Below are 18415 nucleotides of genomic sequence, written 5' to 3' on the forward strand. Positions count from 1 at the left end.
TGAGCAACATAGGCCAACACATCCAAGACACAAAAAGAGAAAGTTTCTCCAGGCTGATTTTTGTCTACTTCATAGGACCTGCAATTTCTGCAACAACACGTAGACGATTACTGTCGTGGTAGGTGAGCAATCACATGTGTCGAAAAATATCTGCACAGTTCTGATGGTGTTCAATGGCTCAGTGGGTACATCCGGCAGCCATTCAATAGATGAATTGCAACTGAACGAGGAGAGGGAGACAGTCACACTTGATCAAGCACAAATGGGTTATTCTGTGAGGAGAAAAAAGTCACAACTTTTTTAATTTCCCACAGAAATGCCTAAGTTCTGAGAAACAAGCTTTTTTAAAACAGATCATTTAAAAATTTGAAATGACTTTTATTCAACTTGTAAGCCACTTATGAATATTGTCTTTGTTTAAAGCTGGAGACATGTTTTCCTTCCATGATAATAAAGTCAATCGCTCGCCTCTCCACAGCTAGCTTTCGTGACGTCATCCTCCAGCCGTAGTCTGCCACAGCGCATTCATGTGTTTGGAGGTGTGTCCCTCCCCTCTCCCTAGGCTGCTCTGAAGGGAGGGGGAGGGCTCTTTTCGGCTGTGTGCTTTCAAAATCAAGCTAACTGCTGCGGCTTTCTCAGGATGTCCTACTGCAGCTTTAAGATCGGAAAGAAAAGGAGCTGATTTGAAGCAGATCAGGAATAATACAATCAGGAAAGGTTTGCGTCCACTAACTGCATAAACGAGGCCTGTTTGCGTGTACGGGTGTCCATAAGTCAGTGAGTTACAATGAATATAATGAAAAGATATATAAATATAAAAGCAATCTCGGTCACAGTATGTCCACCTTTATCATGTAACAAATGAGTTATCTGCAACCAGGAAATCGCGCCCAGCGTTTTATACATATAGGGCCTGATCTACTAAGATCCCAAATAACGAGCGCTAATTTGCGTGTGCAAATAATAATTTTGCACGTGCTATTTCTGGGCGTGTTGTAGGTGATCTACTAAGACTGCGTGCGCAAATGATAACGAGTGCAAAAGTGGTGCGGACTGCCCTATTTTATGAGGATTTTGCGTGTGCTATCGGCTGTCACCATGGAGAGTTTGAGAGAACAGAGTGGCCTTAAGCGATAAATGAAGTTTGAAGACATGGAGTTGGAGGTCTTTGTGGAGGAGGGAAATAAACACATCGGTGAACTCCAGCAGAGACATCTCAGCGTTAAAAACGCGATTTGGGAGGCCATCTGTGAAAAGGTGAATGATGAGAAAAAAAACAGATCTGCCAATGAAATAAGCGCATCTACTCTTCTCCAAAACGCAATCAGTGTTTTGATGGAGTTTAGAGAGCGATTTGATGAGGCTAAGTCTGCCAGTCTTGCTCTAGAAAAGTTAGGCGTCACTTGGATGAAGACAGTCGCCCCACTGTCCCAGGGAGCAACTTTCGGGTGAACGTTTTTAATGCCTGATATCATCATCCAGCAACTGTCCCAAAGATTCACCAGCTTAAATGGAACTGGGAACATGTTTGAGTCAATTCACCCCAACACACTGCTGCAAGCACGAGATGAGGAGTTACGCAGAGCTGCCTGGCGCAGCTCAGTGAGCGCTCATTCTCCAAGTTAAAACTAACTAAAAACCCCTTGATGAGCACGATGGGACAGAATAGACTGAGCGGATATGTCATGATATCTATTGAGAATGACAGATCAAAGAAAATGGACATATAGTGCATCGTGGACAAGTCCGCGGAGCTTAAGGCTCGTCCAAACAGTGGTGAGTAGGCCGAGTACTTCATATTGATTTTTTGTTTGTATGTGAAGATGTGGGCCGCTGTGCCAATTTGACTAAACTTTATATCTGTTGATACAGTGACCTACTGTGCTCTCATTATATGAAAAAGTTAAAGTGGGTGTCAGAATGATGCGGTCGCTATCCGTGGTGCTGAACTGCTTTGAATTTGTGTTGTTTTATTATTATTATTTTGTTCTCTTGGTTTGATTGACTAAAAAATTTAGTAATGCTTGTAAGCCCAGCTTTTGCGGTCATGTTGTAAAGCGATGGTATGATGAGCGTTACAGTGACTGCAGCCATGTGTGCGTAACGCTGTGCCAGTTTGCACCTGCCTTTCAAACGTGCTAAATATAGACGCAAATACAGCGCGCGCTATCTGTTTCAGGTTTGATAGATCACATTGCGTGTGCTAAATGATTACATTTGCATCTCCTCCTCCCAGTATTTTGCGTGTTCTGATGATTTACATGTATTCTGCATATTCATGAAGGCAAACAAGCTAAATGATTTGCGAGTGCCATTTTGCACATTTGACAGACGCAATCATCGGTGCTCCCGGTTAGTACGTCATCTTTGCGCGCGCTATCAAGTTTGCACGTGTTTTTATACACGCAAACCTTTAGTAGATTGGGCCCATAAATGCTAGCCTACAAGGTGAGGGCAGACAGTGTGTTGTTACAGTGTTGACGAGGAAGCACCGCACCAATGTTCCAAACTCCAATGACATATACAAGTTCATACACTTTTATGTGCTGGCGTGTAATCTGAGCCACTGCACACATTGCCAGTACGTAGCGGGATAGTTAATTTGACAGTGTCATGGCTCATCTGCAATGTACGATGCATGCAGGTGGAATGGTGGGGATAAAGTTGCTTGTGATCCACCATCAGAGGCACAAGTGGGAGGAGACAGCGGTTATGTGCATACATATGTGTGTCTAAGTGTGTGTGTGTGTGTGTGTGTGTGTGTGTGTGTGTGTGGGTATGCATGCGTGCGTGTGTGCGTGTGTGTGTGTGTTTGGAACGCCTGCTATATGTCAACATGTCGTGCCTTTTGTGCTTCTGCGATGCAGTAATGCAATGTGTAATTGCACGCTCGGACACCAGTGTTAGTGCACTGTTCTGGATGCGATGTACAAAGGTGTGATGGCAGTAGAACTTTTTTCACACATCGTTGCAGAATTGCAGTGTTTTAAGAGCTTTAGATATAGTGTATCTGGCTTTGTTTGACACGCCGCTGTCTGGTTGCAATTGACTGACTATGGTGGAGCAAAATGATCTAATTATTCATAATTTAAAAAGCGTATCAGCTTCAAACACTACAATATCTTTAAACTAACGAAAAATATCTCATTACGTAGAAACAGCCAAAATGCAGCTTCATTTCAACACAAATTGTGACTTAATCAATAGGAACATCTGTAGCTCATTTCAAGAGGGTCCAGAAAAATAAAAATAAACAGCATGCTTTCATGATCCTGGGTTCCAGGCCAAGAAAATAAAGTTTTACTGGATTTCAAGGTTGCAGGCTGCAGTTTGGATTTTTTCTCTGTCCGTAAAAATATGAACAGTCTGCCTCCAGCTCGTTTCAATAAAACAAACGTATCCCTTAGTCCTTTTTCCAACCCCTGGAGTAACTAAGAGGTAAATGCTCAAACACTCAGATTAACACACAAACATGCACTGCTTGGTTTAAAACGTGCTTCTCAGAGCAACTGGTGCATCTCCTACCAAGAGGAATGCTGGAGCGATACATAGAAGAGGCTTGTTTCTAAATGGGGCTCCTCCATCCTGCAACAAAAAGCGGAACGAACGGGAAACACAATAACCAGCCAGGCATTTGCATATCAAGCATTCCAAAATTAGCCTTGGGAGACCCAGACACAAAAAGCGATAGAGGCGTATGAAGAAAGGATGAAAATAGATGGAAATGGTGTGGATTTTGAAAAACAAGGGGTGACAGCTTAACGATCATGTGTACGCATGTGGATCATTGTCATTTCAATGAAAGTTCAAAGAGCACAAATGTTTCAAATGGAGTTCAAACACATAAATATTAATTATAGTTTCAGCGATAATGTCAATCATTTTGCAAGTAACACTGTCAGAATACAGACACCACTTCATTCTCTTTCTCTGACTCTGCTCCTCTCGCTCTACCCTCATTTTCTTCTCCTCTTCCATCTCTGCCTGTGTCTGTTTTCCTCGCCCTCACACTCACACGCAGAGCCCAAAAACATACAAACAGCAGCGCTATCCCGAGGTTGATGGCTGTCACCTTTGTGTACTCAGCCTCTTTCAAGAGCCAGCAATGCAAATAACACCCCTATGAATATTCATGACGGATTTGAGATGGAAAGAGAGAGAAAGCGAAGGGGGAAAAAACAAGAGGAAGGAGAAGGAGAAAAGGAAGTTATGAAGGGGAAATCGAAGGGGAGAGAGAGAAGAGGGGAGAATGGTGTGGAAAGAAAGAGTGTGGACTAGATTAAGAGAACAAGCAGTAAGAGTTACTGTTTGGTTGTTTGATTTTGTACATGTGTGTATGCTCAGTGTTAACCCATTTACCTTGCCAGTGATTGACAGTCTATTGAAGCTTTGCTGACTTCTCAGGAGAATAGAGAAACCAAATAATAACAGCAGCAAGGTCTACGTGAAGGAGTGAACTCAGTGGATGTGTAATTTTCAAGGTTACATAAATTACAGGAGCACCATTTGTCCTTCAAACTACTTTCTTTTTTTAGCCTTCCTTTGAATTCCCTGTAAGGAACTTTTGATTTGTATCAATTTTGGCGCCCCCTGTGGACAAACTGATATCGCTCACCTCTTTACTTAAATTCTGTCCTGTACTTTTTGTTAGTTGTGTTTTCAAATGAGAAAAAAAATCACCCTTCTGGCAGCATGTAATGCATCACTTCATCTTAACTTCCTCCTCCTCCGCAGTTTAAATCATTAGACCAATAGGCCACCAGCACCCCAACACTTCACGTATTTTTAACTCTTTCATATCAAACCCAAACCTTCCATCTAATTTGTACCTGTCCATGTTTTGATGCATGTTTACATTGATATAAATGTAGTTCAACTTCAGCTAGCTCAAACAAATACCCAACAAACGTTTGAATGATATGTGAGCTTATTGTTTCTTCCCACTGCCAATTACAATAAAGTGTCACCATTTAGTGTCTATTAGGGCAGCTGTAGCTCAGTGGTAGAGTCATTTTTTCCTCAATTGTAGAGTCGGAAGTTCAATTACAGCTCCTGCAGCCAAATGTCAAAGTGTCCTTGGGCAAGCCACTTAACAACTAAACACTCAGCCACCTTAGCAAAAGGCATAGAGGCAGAGTTGCCTTTGGTCTTCTGACTAACTTCTATAATGTGCCCACTTATCAGGCAAGTCAGCCACGCCAGGTTACAACATTGAATTCAAAACAAATTAGTTTTAGTATGTTTATAAAAGAACGCCTCCTATACAGTGTGTAAGAATAGAGAAATTGGATATTCAGATCAAAACCTTTTTTTTTTTGTTCTTGTCATGTTTATGTGTGCTGTAAAAATGGGTATTTTTACATGAGTGTTAATGGGAATTCCTTGGCTTTTGGAGCCGACCTCAAGTGGACACATGAGGAACTGCAAGTCTTGGCACTCCCCCACATTGGCTTCATTTCTTAACACAGGATGTTCCTGCTTAGTGTGAATGAGATTGGTTCAAAATGAGGGACACTTTATAAAGCGATTTATTTACCAATTAAAATTGTAATGCTTTTTGTCCCGACACTTCAACTTAATATTAAATTCATTAATTTACCACAAAATGATTCTACTTTCATTACCTTGATCCAAAATTTGGCAAAATTTGGCATCTCCTGTTTTTACACATTTTTTACTCATGTGGCTGTCTTGATCTTGTATATTGTTGTTTTTATTAGTGTTAAATAAAGTGCTTTAAAAATAAAGTCTGATTGATTGAAGTCTTGTGTGACTTTCAATTTTTGATCAATATTTTAAGAACATCCGAGTGTCAGCTACTTACTCACACATGAATCTGTTTATGAATGTATTTATTTGTCAAAAGTATAATTTGTGGCTCTGTCTGAACTACTCACACTTGTGTCCAGGATTCTGTGCATACACCTCTAAGCCTCTAAGTTTATAGTGACAACTTTTCAAAATTGCTTCAGTTTGACATTTTTTAAATCAGTCTGTGCAGTTTTAGTTCAGTGACTACAGACTAAATAAATATATGAGAATGGGGAATTCATGGATTTTGCACACACAAAAGAGGTACTCTCAATAAGCAAATAAAGTCAAGTTTATCTGCAAAGTGTAACATCAAATCCAACGTTTCTTTATGCATTGTAGGCCTAAATCTTTATTACCTTTTCTTAAACTTATGATGTTACATTTTAACTCACTACGGCCTGCCTGTGCTTCCACAGTTCCTCATCCTCGGATGAAGAATGCAATCATCCACTGGCTTTGCTCAGCTCCTCGTGTCAACCTTTATTGATGTTTAGCATCATTCTTCAGGCATCTAGAGACCACAGGACTATCCCGAGAGCTGAGGTCTCTGAGCCAAGGTTATTATAGTTAACGAAAACTAACGAAATAACGAAAACGAGAGGTGAAAAAACATTTTCGTTAACTGAAATAAAAATAAAAACGAGGCTTCACAAAAAAACGAAAACTAACTGAAACTGTATTGTGAGTTTACAAAACTAACTAAAATAAACTAAAATGATAGAGAACATGTCTTTAGTTTTCGTCTTAAACTCAGTATTTTGAGTGGATATGTAATAAAGTCAGAGACTGATCGGGTGGACGTCTCTGCTCTGCTCTCTGCTCTCTGCATCTGCGCGGGAGCGCGCCGAACGGAGCCTGCAGCTGACAGGCGCGCGCACTCACAGCGAGGCAGAACTGCAGGGGGATTAAATCGAGACGAACTCTCTCGCTCCGACTACCTGCCCTGTTTATAACCGTTCCTGTGTGAATGCCCAACAAGTAAGTATAATGAGACGGAGAACTGACTTTTCCTGTCCATAGGCATTCACGTGTGTTAAAACTCCCGAGAGAGAAAATAGACGCCATGAGCGCATGCGTCATCTCATATTATTAATCACCCATATGATCCTGTTGATTATTGATTATTAGTATACTTGTAGTGGTAGCATCTGAATCATTATCTCTGTATCAATGATTATTGTTTATTGCTTATTTTATTGTTAAAGATGTATCAGTGAGTCACCATATTATTTAACACTATAGAGGGTCAGTAATGCTAGCCTAAGTGTCCATATTGTGACCATCACCCTTATGTTTGTGTATTTATTTGATGTGTTTCCGACCACACTCATACCTATTCCTCTGTGGCCTCATTGGGTCTGCTGTACTGTTGTGCTGTACAAGGAGAATATTCACTAAACGGTTAAAGCTCCCTCCTGCCTCCTGTCCAGTGTGTTCTGACCGACACCCCAGGGAGAGTACTATCCTACAGAGTATCTACCAGTATTCCCTATTTTTTAGGATATGAATTTTTTGTTTGTTTTCTGCCAGTTTCACTTCATTTGGCTCATTCGCACAAGCAGGCACACGTCCACACTTTGCCTGCAGAGCGTTAATGGCAGCGAAAGTCAGGAGAAAGCGGCAGAGCCCCATTTGGGATTACTTTGAATATGACTGTCTCTGATAGGAGTAAGTGCCTTGCAATGGAAGGTGATAAAATATGTTGAAAATATGTTTCTCAAGGGGGAAAATCCCACTAATCTTAAAGTCCATTTGAAAAGCTCACACAAGACGGCTAACCTAGCATACCTTGTCAAGGCAAGAGAGAGCGGCCAGGCCCCTTACCCTGAAACAGAAGCTAACCCCCGGCCAGGCACACAGGCAAAAAAAACTAAAACTAATACTGAAACTAATAAAAACTAAACTAAAACTAAGCATTTTCAAAAAATAGAAACTAAACTAAACTAGCAAACCCGCTTCAAAAACTAATTAAAACTAAACTGAAATTGAAAACAAAAAGTCAAAACGAAATAAAAATAAAAACTAATGAAAAATGCAAAACTATAATAACCTTGCTCTGAGCCACATGTTATTATCTCTCCTAGAGGTCTTCCTAGATGAAGGTTTTCAAGAATAACACCACCAGAGCTCCAACACTATCGTGTTCTGTTCCTACAAACAACAACTTGCTTCCCACTTCAGATGTTTGAGATAAAATTGGACAAAGGAGAGGTTTATTTTTCAGCAGGAAATAATTCTGTTCCTTTCTCCTCTGGTTCACTCTGTTATACCCTTGATCAAACAACTCCATGGCAGTATCTTGAAGTTGAAACTATGATCTTAGCAAGTAAAGACCTTGACAAAGTCAAAATTGTCATTTGGAGAGGACTTTGGATATCCACGACTAAAATCTTTCACAAACATTTTCACTCAATCCTTCTTAGTTTCTTTTCTAGTTAATGTGTTATTGCAGTCCTATCATTTCTTATCAAATGGCTTTAAATATATTTTTCTTTTAACTGTAATAAAGAAATATGATCTTCAAAAGTGAACTTAATGGGGAATATAATCAAGCAGTTATGGAGAAGTGCCCAGTCAACCCCTCCTGTGCTGTATTTCTCTTTATTTGATTTGAATACAATAACCAAACTCTTAATTACAGTATGGCTCAATGTAAAAACAACATGCAACTACCAATCTGAGAGTAATGGAGCTGCGAGAGCACACTGGCTGAGAGACATATGTGTGTGAATGTGTGTGACTATCTGTTGTGTTGAGACCAATTTAACAGCCAGGGTGATAATTTGGAGGACTGCTTTTGTGGTAGAAGAGACTGAAATAGAATCGAGACAAAGGAAAGATCTCTGATCCAATGACTGTGAGAGATTTCCTGGTGAGAATATGATACAAAGATGAAAAATGTCTCAGACATAAAGCAAGGCAGTGCCACAAAGAGAAACTGCACAGAAATAGACGAGTGCAGGGAGGCACTAACTTGATGACTGACATTAAATTAATTGTTCTTATTTCTGCAGAGACAAGCATTTGGTTAAAATTGAGTTTTGACCTTGAGGACATATTCATTTCATACATTTTCACTGCTTCATATTCAACCACTATGCAGTAATTGTCACTTGACAATATCTTTCACATGTTTTCTAAAAGGTAAATTAAGGTGCCTAACAGTAAAATTGACCAATATGCTATTTCTTGACACTTTAAGAATCGTGCTGCTGCTGGGTTTGTGTCAAATGAGATGATTAACAGCTCCAGAAACATCCTGTTTTCACATTATGCATAGCAAAGAGTCTTGATGACTGATAACACCAGTTACACACTTACTGGACAAGATCAGTGAAGACATTAGGGGTACCGCTTTTTCCATTGGTACTGAATGGTAAGACAAGTTTCAGATTTAGTTAGCTGGTTTATTTAATGAGGCTTCATTGATAAGTATAAATAAGTGTCGTCTGCATAACAGTTAAAACGTATGAACTGTTTCCTTATGATATTACCTAGAGGAAGCAAATATAAGGTGCAAAGAATTGGACGTTGTTGAACTCCATGACAAACTTAGTTGGAATTTTTGTTGGCATGCACAAACTAAGTTTGAGCTAATAAATTGAATTCAAATCAGGTTAATTGATCAACTCTTTGTAACAGGATGCTTGCTGCACTGTTTTTCTCGAACCTTCTCTTTTTTCCTGCATTTCCATCTGTACCACTTTGCAAGCCCGACACAATCAAAGCAGATGGTTGTCCACCATGTGTCTAGTTCTGCTCTACGTTTCTACCTTTTAGAAGGCAGTTTATATAGTGTTTTGTTACTTTCTTAGAACGCAAAGTGCTTTGATCATGGTGTAATAATATTGAGTCTGTAAGATAATATAACAAAGAGAACGATCTAGACCTGCTCTTTCAGTAAAGTCTCATGACTTTGGATTTTGAAATATACAAATAAACACGGATGAAATGTACTGAATTTACTTTTAAGTTGTTTCATAATTGATGAAGGACAGTTTGAAGGAGATTATCAACAAGCAAACAATGTGAGGTTCACAGAAGGTTTATAGTGCTTTGCTGTCCAACGTGAGAATCACCTTTATGTTCTCTTGAGAGGAACGAACGGCACATTATATCATCAAAACCATTTTCACATATGTACTGCACTCCTGGAAATTTCCCAACACAGTCAAGGTGGGGTGCATGACATAATCCATTCACCCTGACTTTAAGAGGACTATTTCTTGTCAGAGATTTATCAAAAAGCCTGTTTGAGTCAGGTTGAACACATGTATGAGTGACACAGGTCACAGCAAAACCTAAAAGTCTGATCTTATCAAAAATATAAAAAGTTAATGACCTCAAAACTGACTGTTATTTACCTACAGACAGAAGAAGAAATAATATAAAAAAAACAGATAAGAGTGAATAAAAATAAACAGCAGACTCCGTGCCATAAGTCCCTTTGAATCACTTTGACATTTTTGTAATATGTAGGGTATTCTTTAAGCTCACTGGCAGCTCATTTATCTGCTTCATCCCAGCTGAAAGAAATCCTAGTAATTCTCTTTTTTATCTTTTGTGCCTCCTCATGATTGCATGAAAAGCATTTGTTAGTTGGAAAGGTTTGACACAAAGAGCAGCAGAGAAACAAGAACACTGACAAACAAACATAAAGAAATAGAGAGAGCAGAGAGACACACAGAGACAATGAACATCACACAGCACCATCCAAAACACTAATATTCACAAACATGATGCAAATCAAAATGACACACATGCACAGATAAACAGAAAACATGTGTAGATGGGGAGGTATGCAAGAACCAAAGCAACATAAATAAATGTGTGTTTACTTAAAGCCATATATACACACAAACAAACACTCGCAAAAAACAATTGATTCTACCTTCCTGCTGGTGAAAAGGGCATTTGAGGTGAAATCGATGGTGGATCATGTGGAATAAAGGCATCCCGGGCATACTGAGAGTGACTGTGTGCGTGCATGGCGACACAGATGGGGGAAAGAGTGTGTGCAGTGTGTGTGTGCAGTGTGGGGTGTAACCACCAGAGACGACTAGCTGGTCCTTAGAAGTACATCTCCCCTCTGATCCCAGGAAAAATCCACTAATCCCTTCACACACAGACACGGACACTCACAGACAGAAAGAATGGGGCAATAAAAAGAGGCCGCATATGACTTCACACACCTGAAACAAATGACTTTTATGAAACGCTGTCCAATAAAACCAGACAAAATGGGAAAAAATATAGAAAAACAAGGGTGAGCACGAGCAGAGAGAATGTATTTGACTTTGATAATGGCTGTCTCTATCTACACACACACACACACACACACACACACACACATACACATACACACACACACACACACACACACAAACACACACACACACACACATAACATTTATCCTCACATCAGTAATCATCTTGCTAATTAGCTAACCAAACAACGCTAGCACACAGTTCAAGACAACAGCTCTCTAGCGAGGGAGATACTAATCACTTTGACCCTCATTCCGTCAACAATCCCACTGCTGGATAACGCTGGGATGCTCGACTAAACACAGATTATAAGCATCAAAATCTATGGAAGATGTTTACACAGATTTTAACACAGAATTAAAGACTTTTGGCTGAAGGCTCTCTGAACTGGATTCGCACAGATTTATCGCCGAGCTCTGCCCTTTTTTCTGCCTTTTGAAGTTACAAGTGATGGTGTGGTGATTAGTTAGAGAGACACTAATTAATTTGTCTTTTGTTTTAGTTTTAAGTACCAGTGTTCTGCTGCACTGATCCAGATAAATGCATGAAAAGCAAAAATAGAAAAGCCTTTGCAGTGAAGGCTTTATGAATGAGTCCTCAAATGCGGCCTTCGAGGGACGCAGCCTCTGACTTGTGGCACAGCTAACATGTCTGAAACAGTAAACACTTAGTTGAAGATGAGGGGAGTTATTGCTTTCGGTTAAAATATGACAACCAACGTAAATTCTTCATTGCTGCTTGTGGCAAACTCGAATCATGACAGGAACTTCCATCCAACATGCAGGCCTGCATGTTGTACCTGGTCGCTAAAAATTGTATGGGAGGTCAAGCCTTCAGTTATCAGACACCTCTCTTTTGAATCATCGGTCAGGGTCTGGTAGGCAGACACCCGCTCTACTTTTAAGAGTAAGCTTTAAACTCTCCTTTATGATAAAGCTTATAGTTAGGGCTGGGTCAGATTTGGACTAGCTCTTAGTTATGCTGCTGTAGGCTTAGACTGCCTAGGGAACCGACACACTGGGATCCCATCTCTCTGCCTATCACTTACTTAAACTCTCCTTGTCCCATTAAAGTTACTAACCATCCATCTTTCTAGAGTCCCTGAGCTCCCTTGTCTCGTAGGTTGCTCTGAGTCGCTGCTGAATGCGGCCTGCTGTTGCGGACGTTCCAGGCTCCAGCAGCTACAACCACTACTATCTGTCTCATAATTACCATCTCTCTCTCTCTCTCTATCTTCATCTTCTCTATCCCTCTTTCCAACACCAACTCAGTCAAGGCAGATGGCTGTCTAACATGAGTCTAGTCCTGCTCATGGTTTCTGCCTGTGAAAGGAAGTTTGTCCTTGCCACTGTAACTTACTAAATGCTACATAGTGCTCTGCTCATGGTGGATTAAGATGAGATAAGACTGAGTCCTGTCTAAAAGATGGGACTGGATCTTACCCTGTCTTGATATTTGTTAATAATTTAATAAAGAGAACAGTCTGGCCCTGCTTTGTTTGTAAAAGCGTCTTGAGATAACATTTGTTGTAATTTGGCGCTATATAACTAAAGATTGATTGATTGAATCATCCATCCATCCATCCATCCATCCATTGTCTTTCACCATTCATCCCATTTTGGGTCGCGACGGGGCTGTAGCCTATCCCAGCTGTCATTGGGCGAGAGGCGGGGCACACCCTGGACAGATCATGGCAGGAACTTCTGACTTGGAAATCTATTAAAGTAAAAGAAAAACAGCTCCTAATCTACTGTGGCTCTAAAAAATTGATATAACACGCTGGGCTAATGACTTTTTTTTTTTTGGACAAACTCTTTCATCTTTAAAATAATCTAGCTAAAACTCTTTGAGTTACATGATAAGCATTAAACACCTTTACTCCTTCTTTTATGTGTCTTTGTTAACTAAAAGGTCCCTTCTTTTTCAAACCTCCTCTTTCCCTTTTCAAAGTGAATCTTGGCTTTTCTACACAGAGCGAGGGAGTCCATTTAAGTTTGGCCCATTATCTTTGGCTTCTTATTAATATCAAAGCCTGAGCAGCAGTGTCAAAAAGCAATTACAGACTCATCTAGCTCATGTCTCGTATGTCTGTTGTGTTCTTTCAGCCATAAACATGTTTAATTGTCTATCAGGATCATTTTCGTTCACAGTCTGGGACACTGGCAGTAGATCTATAATAAGTCTGGGAGCTGCAGACTGCAATTAATGTGCATCAGGAAGTCAGGGAAACATTATGGTTGTGAAATTTGAATAAACTCTCCTTGTCTTTTTTAAGCATGCGTTTTTCAACCTGTTGTATACCTTTTTAATCTAAGTTTTCCTACATTTTATGTACATTTAAGTACTTCCCTGGTAAATGTGGCAGAGCAAAAAATAAATGATGAAATTGAGAATCTGAAGGTGGTTTTTTTCTGTTTCTGAAGTGGGTGCCATCACCTAAAACTGAAAATGTCACCAAGGTGGAGGTAGAAGACTTGGTGGTGTAATTATAACAAGATTTTGCAGACATCCGCAGGTTTTAGCTTCAGCTGAGTAGCTGTCTGCAGATGGGTACTCTCATCTCAAAGTGACAAAAGAAGCGTGTATGGTTATGTGAGACTACGAGCCCTGTGACAGGTGATACAGCGAGGATGCCCAATCCAATTTGGCAAATGTGTGTCGCCTAGAGCCCTCCGTCATTGCATCTCTACTTTTTGGGAGAGCTCTAGAGTGAGCATGAGATGGATGTGAAGGAAGCTTTTTCCTTCTCTCATTTCTACTTTTTAACATCTCTCCTGCGACACCCTCTCCTTTTTTTTTGTTCATCTTAGCTTCTCCTGTCACCCCCTCTCTGTCTCTGTCTGTCACTCTCCGTGTCCCTACATCTGCTCAGCTGTTTATCATAATCACATCATCTCATTGTGATGGAGCACACTTAAGGCTTATTATGTGTAACACACATACACACACACTCACAACCACACACAAAGCACAAAGGAATGAGATCCACTTAAGTGTGATTACATGTCTGACTTTGCTTCTAACATGGGAGATTATCCATGGAACTGTATGCAGGGGCAGAGGGCAAGACACACACACACACACACACACACACACACACACACACACACACACACACACACACACACACACATTCATACAAACATCTGTTCAGATGCAATCAGAAAGCTAAGTAAAATACATACCAAGCCATTTTTTAAATTGGACAGTTTTCAATTGGCAATTCAGATGGACACAGCATGTCTGAACAAAGACCGGAATAGAAACAAGAATCAGGGAAATAAATGAAAAAAGGAGAGATGAGGTCATACAAAACACGAAAACACAGCAGGGGTGTTGTACGACAGAGACAGAGACAAAGTGTCTGAAGGGGGAACCAGAGAGGCCACCTCATCTTTCCTCTGTGTGTACTTAATGTGCACATTCAAGATACACAAGTGTGTCTATGTGTTTCTGAATACAATGAAGAAGTGTTAGCGTGCACACATGACAAAGAGAAATGTGCAAACGGCGTCAGTGGAGTATTTCTTCCCTCTGTCTGCGTGACCATGCGTGTGTGTGTGCATGTCGGTGTGTGTGTGTTTTGTCCGCAAGTTGTGGGTCAAGGTGCAGTGAAGTCTAGCCACTTGTGCTTTGTCTTTGTTGTCCTCAGAAGACCTCAGGAATGATTGGGCACACAGAGATGCATTACTTAATATTGCTTTTTGCAGCCTCTAAGGAAAACTTACAGAGTAGTTATTAAAAAGAATTTTTCTTAATGGAAAAAGTGCTTTGAGGTAACATCACTCATCATTTTTGTAATTACCATTTGATGTTTGTATTTCCTTTCAAGTCCAACTGCCACTTCAAATATCATATCTGCATTACAACAAATATTCAAACCACAACATCAACTAGACAAACAGGAAAGTACTGCTGTCACATAGAGGGACATTTATTCAACATGAAGAGCATGCTGCAGTGTGAGGGATAATGTACCGAGTATGATGAAAGGGGGTTATGCAAAGTAGAATCCGAAGAGAGTGAGTAGTATCCCTCTGTTTTGCACCTGCTCACCCTGTCAGAACCACTCGTTCACTAAACACTACACATTATGACGCCCAGGTCGTTATTGCAAATGAGAATTGGTTCTCAATTTACTTACCTGGTTAAATAAAGGTTAAATAAACAAAATTAAAATTCCACTTAATACCAAACGTACTACCAACCTGAGGCAAACAACATGACACAACATGATTTTATATATTTCAAAAGAATGTATTTATACATCTAAAATGAACGCCTCCATGACAATAAATTCTAACTACCCTCCTTGCGGGCTATGGGAATTCCATTGATCGTCAAGTTATAACATTAACACGCTTTTTTTTGTCACACTGAGCATTTTCATTGGTGGTAATGTTAGATAAGGTCAATGCAACTCCTCCATGCATATTTATGTTGACATTTCTACCCTCATTCAGCTCTCCTTCTCAGAGCTTTGCAGTTGACACCCCTTTAAACACACAAGAGACAAATGTCTCAACTTTCAACAATGTTGCTATTATCACAAACACTTATGGTTTCAGTGGCTTTTGGGCTTTTGTATAGCACTAAGCAACTTAGAGATGAACTCACTAACTCTGCTGCCATTGTCTGGACTACACAACAGGATCTTTGCTCCACTTTTCCCTATCAGAGAAGGTTTGGGTCCAGTAGCTCCTCAGGCTGCTCTCACATCTGTGCCTGCTAAGTGTCATTATTTCCAAACTGTCAAGAACGGGCTGAGATGGAAGCTAATGTTTTTGTCACAGTGTCAACAGGCAGAGCTGAAATGTGCTGGACTCATTTCCATGGATTGATATGACGTGTGTGATCAGGTTGTGTGTGGCATAGCTTTTGCTGTTGAGAATTAATCACCATTGTTGTGGGGTTTTGACCAATCAGAATCAAGTATCTAACAACTGACTTTTGATACAATAATCTGGGATGAAGTGGAATCTATAGTACATGATGTCATGAAAATAATGTCACTTTTTTCCCCTTCATGTTACACATAATTTATATTCTCTACCTTCTCCAAAGGTAACTAACAGTTTCTGCCATCCTGTTCTTTTTTTATCGTGCTGTTAGAAGAATTATGTCTGCTTGACTGGGATTATTGTCATGCATGAAACACAGATCGACTTCATCTCTTCCAAACAATCATTGCTGCACAAATAAGCAGCTTTCACAATGTTAAACAGATTTCTTTGACATTCTGAGCTAATGACTTGAAAACATTCAAGCCCCATTTGAAAAGGGGAATGAGTTGACATGTGGCAATTACTCTGTTCAGTGTCTTACAGGTTTCTTTGAATGGGTTTGAGTGATTGAAATGATGAAATAAGTTTCCAAAGTTGGGTAAATGTTTGAAGTATTTCTAACTTCATAAGAGTTTATTCCATAACTAGCTTTTTGATATGCTGCGTAGTTGTTATGTGCTGGGATTTCCTTTGGATGGAATGATAAAAGTGAACATCTGTCATTTGTCAGATGAGATCCCTAACGTCAGTGAAATGATGAGGCAGATATGGATGCTTAGTCTAGATCAGTGGTTGTAAACTTATTTCCAGCCAGCAAACCGAAAAGAAATGTGTTTCCTGGGATACACACGCAGAAAAACATATTGCTAGTTATCTGGGAAATCATATAGATGACCTCTTAAGGCACACCTGGGAGCCATTTAAGGTACCATCCCTCAGTTTTTGCTCCAGGATCTACACAGATTTTATGCTTCCTCAACCTGCAGTCCCACTCTGTCATCCTATCCCTCTCCCTCCTCTCATTTTTTGTGTTTTCTTCTCTCCTTGGCTTAGCCATGAATATGCATGAGGTTGTTATTTGCATCGCTGACTCCTGAAAGCGTCTGAGTACACAAAGGTGACAGCCATCAACCTCGGGAGGCGACGGTGTGGAGAGATGAGAGAGCGAATAAGGAGGAAAAAAATAAATGGAAATGATAGGAAGAAAGATCGGAGAAAAATGAAGGCAAAAGGGAAATAATGAAAAGGGGAGAGGAGAATACAACATAAAACCAAAGTCAAACGAGATGGATGAGAGCATCTGAGTTCTTACCTTAATGTAAACTGCTCCGTGTTTGAATCCGTCTTCATGTAGACACCAAACGCCACCGTCTTGCCGAGTCGCACCGGGCTGGGTGGCACCAAAACCTCAACATTTTCATCCAGTCTCAGTTTTTCACCTTTGGCTGAAACCGGGCCGATGGTCATGGCAACAGAGCCAGCTTTCTGCATGTCCTGAAGACCCCCATCCACCAGGGGGCTCCACTGTCCCCCAGGGCCCAATCCCAGAGCTCCAAGAGGGCCAATATTTGCACTCTGACCTTTCCACGGCTCGTTAACAATAGAGGGACACTCCTGACCGGCGCCTTCCACTGGTATGATCGAGTAATACACATCCACTGATGGCAGAGTCACTTCAGGAGGTCTCTTTCTCACTTGTGGGGGTGTAAACCAAGCTGGGGGAATCTCCAGACGGACCACACACATACCAGATGGTCCCATGAGTCGGCAGCCCGCCGAGGGTGCCAACTCGCTGGTGTCCCGGATGGCTAAGGCTCTGACACATGGGAGGAGAGCTGGGGGAGGTGGGTCAGGCTCGTCCCAGCGCCTTCCCACCAGGTAAAAGAGAACCTGAAGACAAAATACAAACATACTTTGATTCAGGGATGGTAGCAATCAAAAACCAACAAAAAAGTGTTCTGTTTCCATTACAGTGTAATTGATATACAGGGGTAGACAGGTGCAAGGCTGCTAGTCAACAAGATTCACCACTTAAAATAAAAAAACAATGAAGAAGACATTTTCCTTTCTCTCACTGTAAAACCCTGCTGAAAGCATCAGGCATGTTTGAACATTTTGCAAAATTACCACATTTATTGAAAACAGCAGAAACAATGATTGTCTCCTTTAACTGATGAAAACATGTCTCCTTTTACTCTTTTTACAGACTGAAAAATAAAGAATATAATCTGTATTGAGCTGAGTCTTAAAACAGTAAGTGGTAATCAATACAATGATATTAACAATGGATTAAATAATGTGCGTAATGTGAAACATGCTGTTCTTAGTGGTACATTTCTAAAGACTTAATTCAGCTGTTTAAATAATGGATCAAGTTTTACCTCCTCTGACATTAACTCTTGAAAATAGATACAAATATGATCATTTCTTACCGCTGGTAAATCCTCCTATACATAGGACTGCACTATTGAGTGTATCTGAAACATCTTTGCAGTGGCTTCCAATTTCCAATTCCATTTACAGATTCCGTTTCAAAGTTTTGCCTCCTG

General features: G+C 40.4%; 1 protein-coding gene across 1 annotated transcript in view; it reads right to left on the bottom strand.

Moving 5' to 3' along the window:
- LOC117818563 (transmembrane protein 132D-like) overlaps positions 1–18415 on the bottom strand; it is a 127665-nt gene that overhangs the window by 107529 nt on the left and 1721 nt on the right. Inside the window, exon 2 of the mRNA XM_034691501.1 lies at positions 17179–17756. Within this exon, the coding sequence (XP_034547392.1) occupies positions 17179–17756 (578 nt within the window). The remainder of the gene's footprint in view (positions 1–17178; positions 17757–18415) is intronic.

The sequence above is a fragment of the Notolabrus celidotus genome, chromosome 9 (assembly GCF_009762535.1).
Source record: "Notolabrus celidotus isolate fNotCel1 chromosome 9, fNotCel1.pri, whole genome shotgun sequence".
NCBI classification, from domain to species: domain Eukaryota; kingdom Metazoa; phylum Chordata; class Actinopteri; order Labriformes; family Labridae; genus Notolabrus; species Notolabrus celidotus.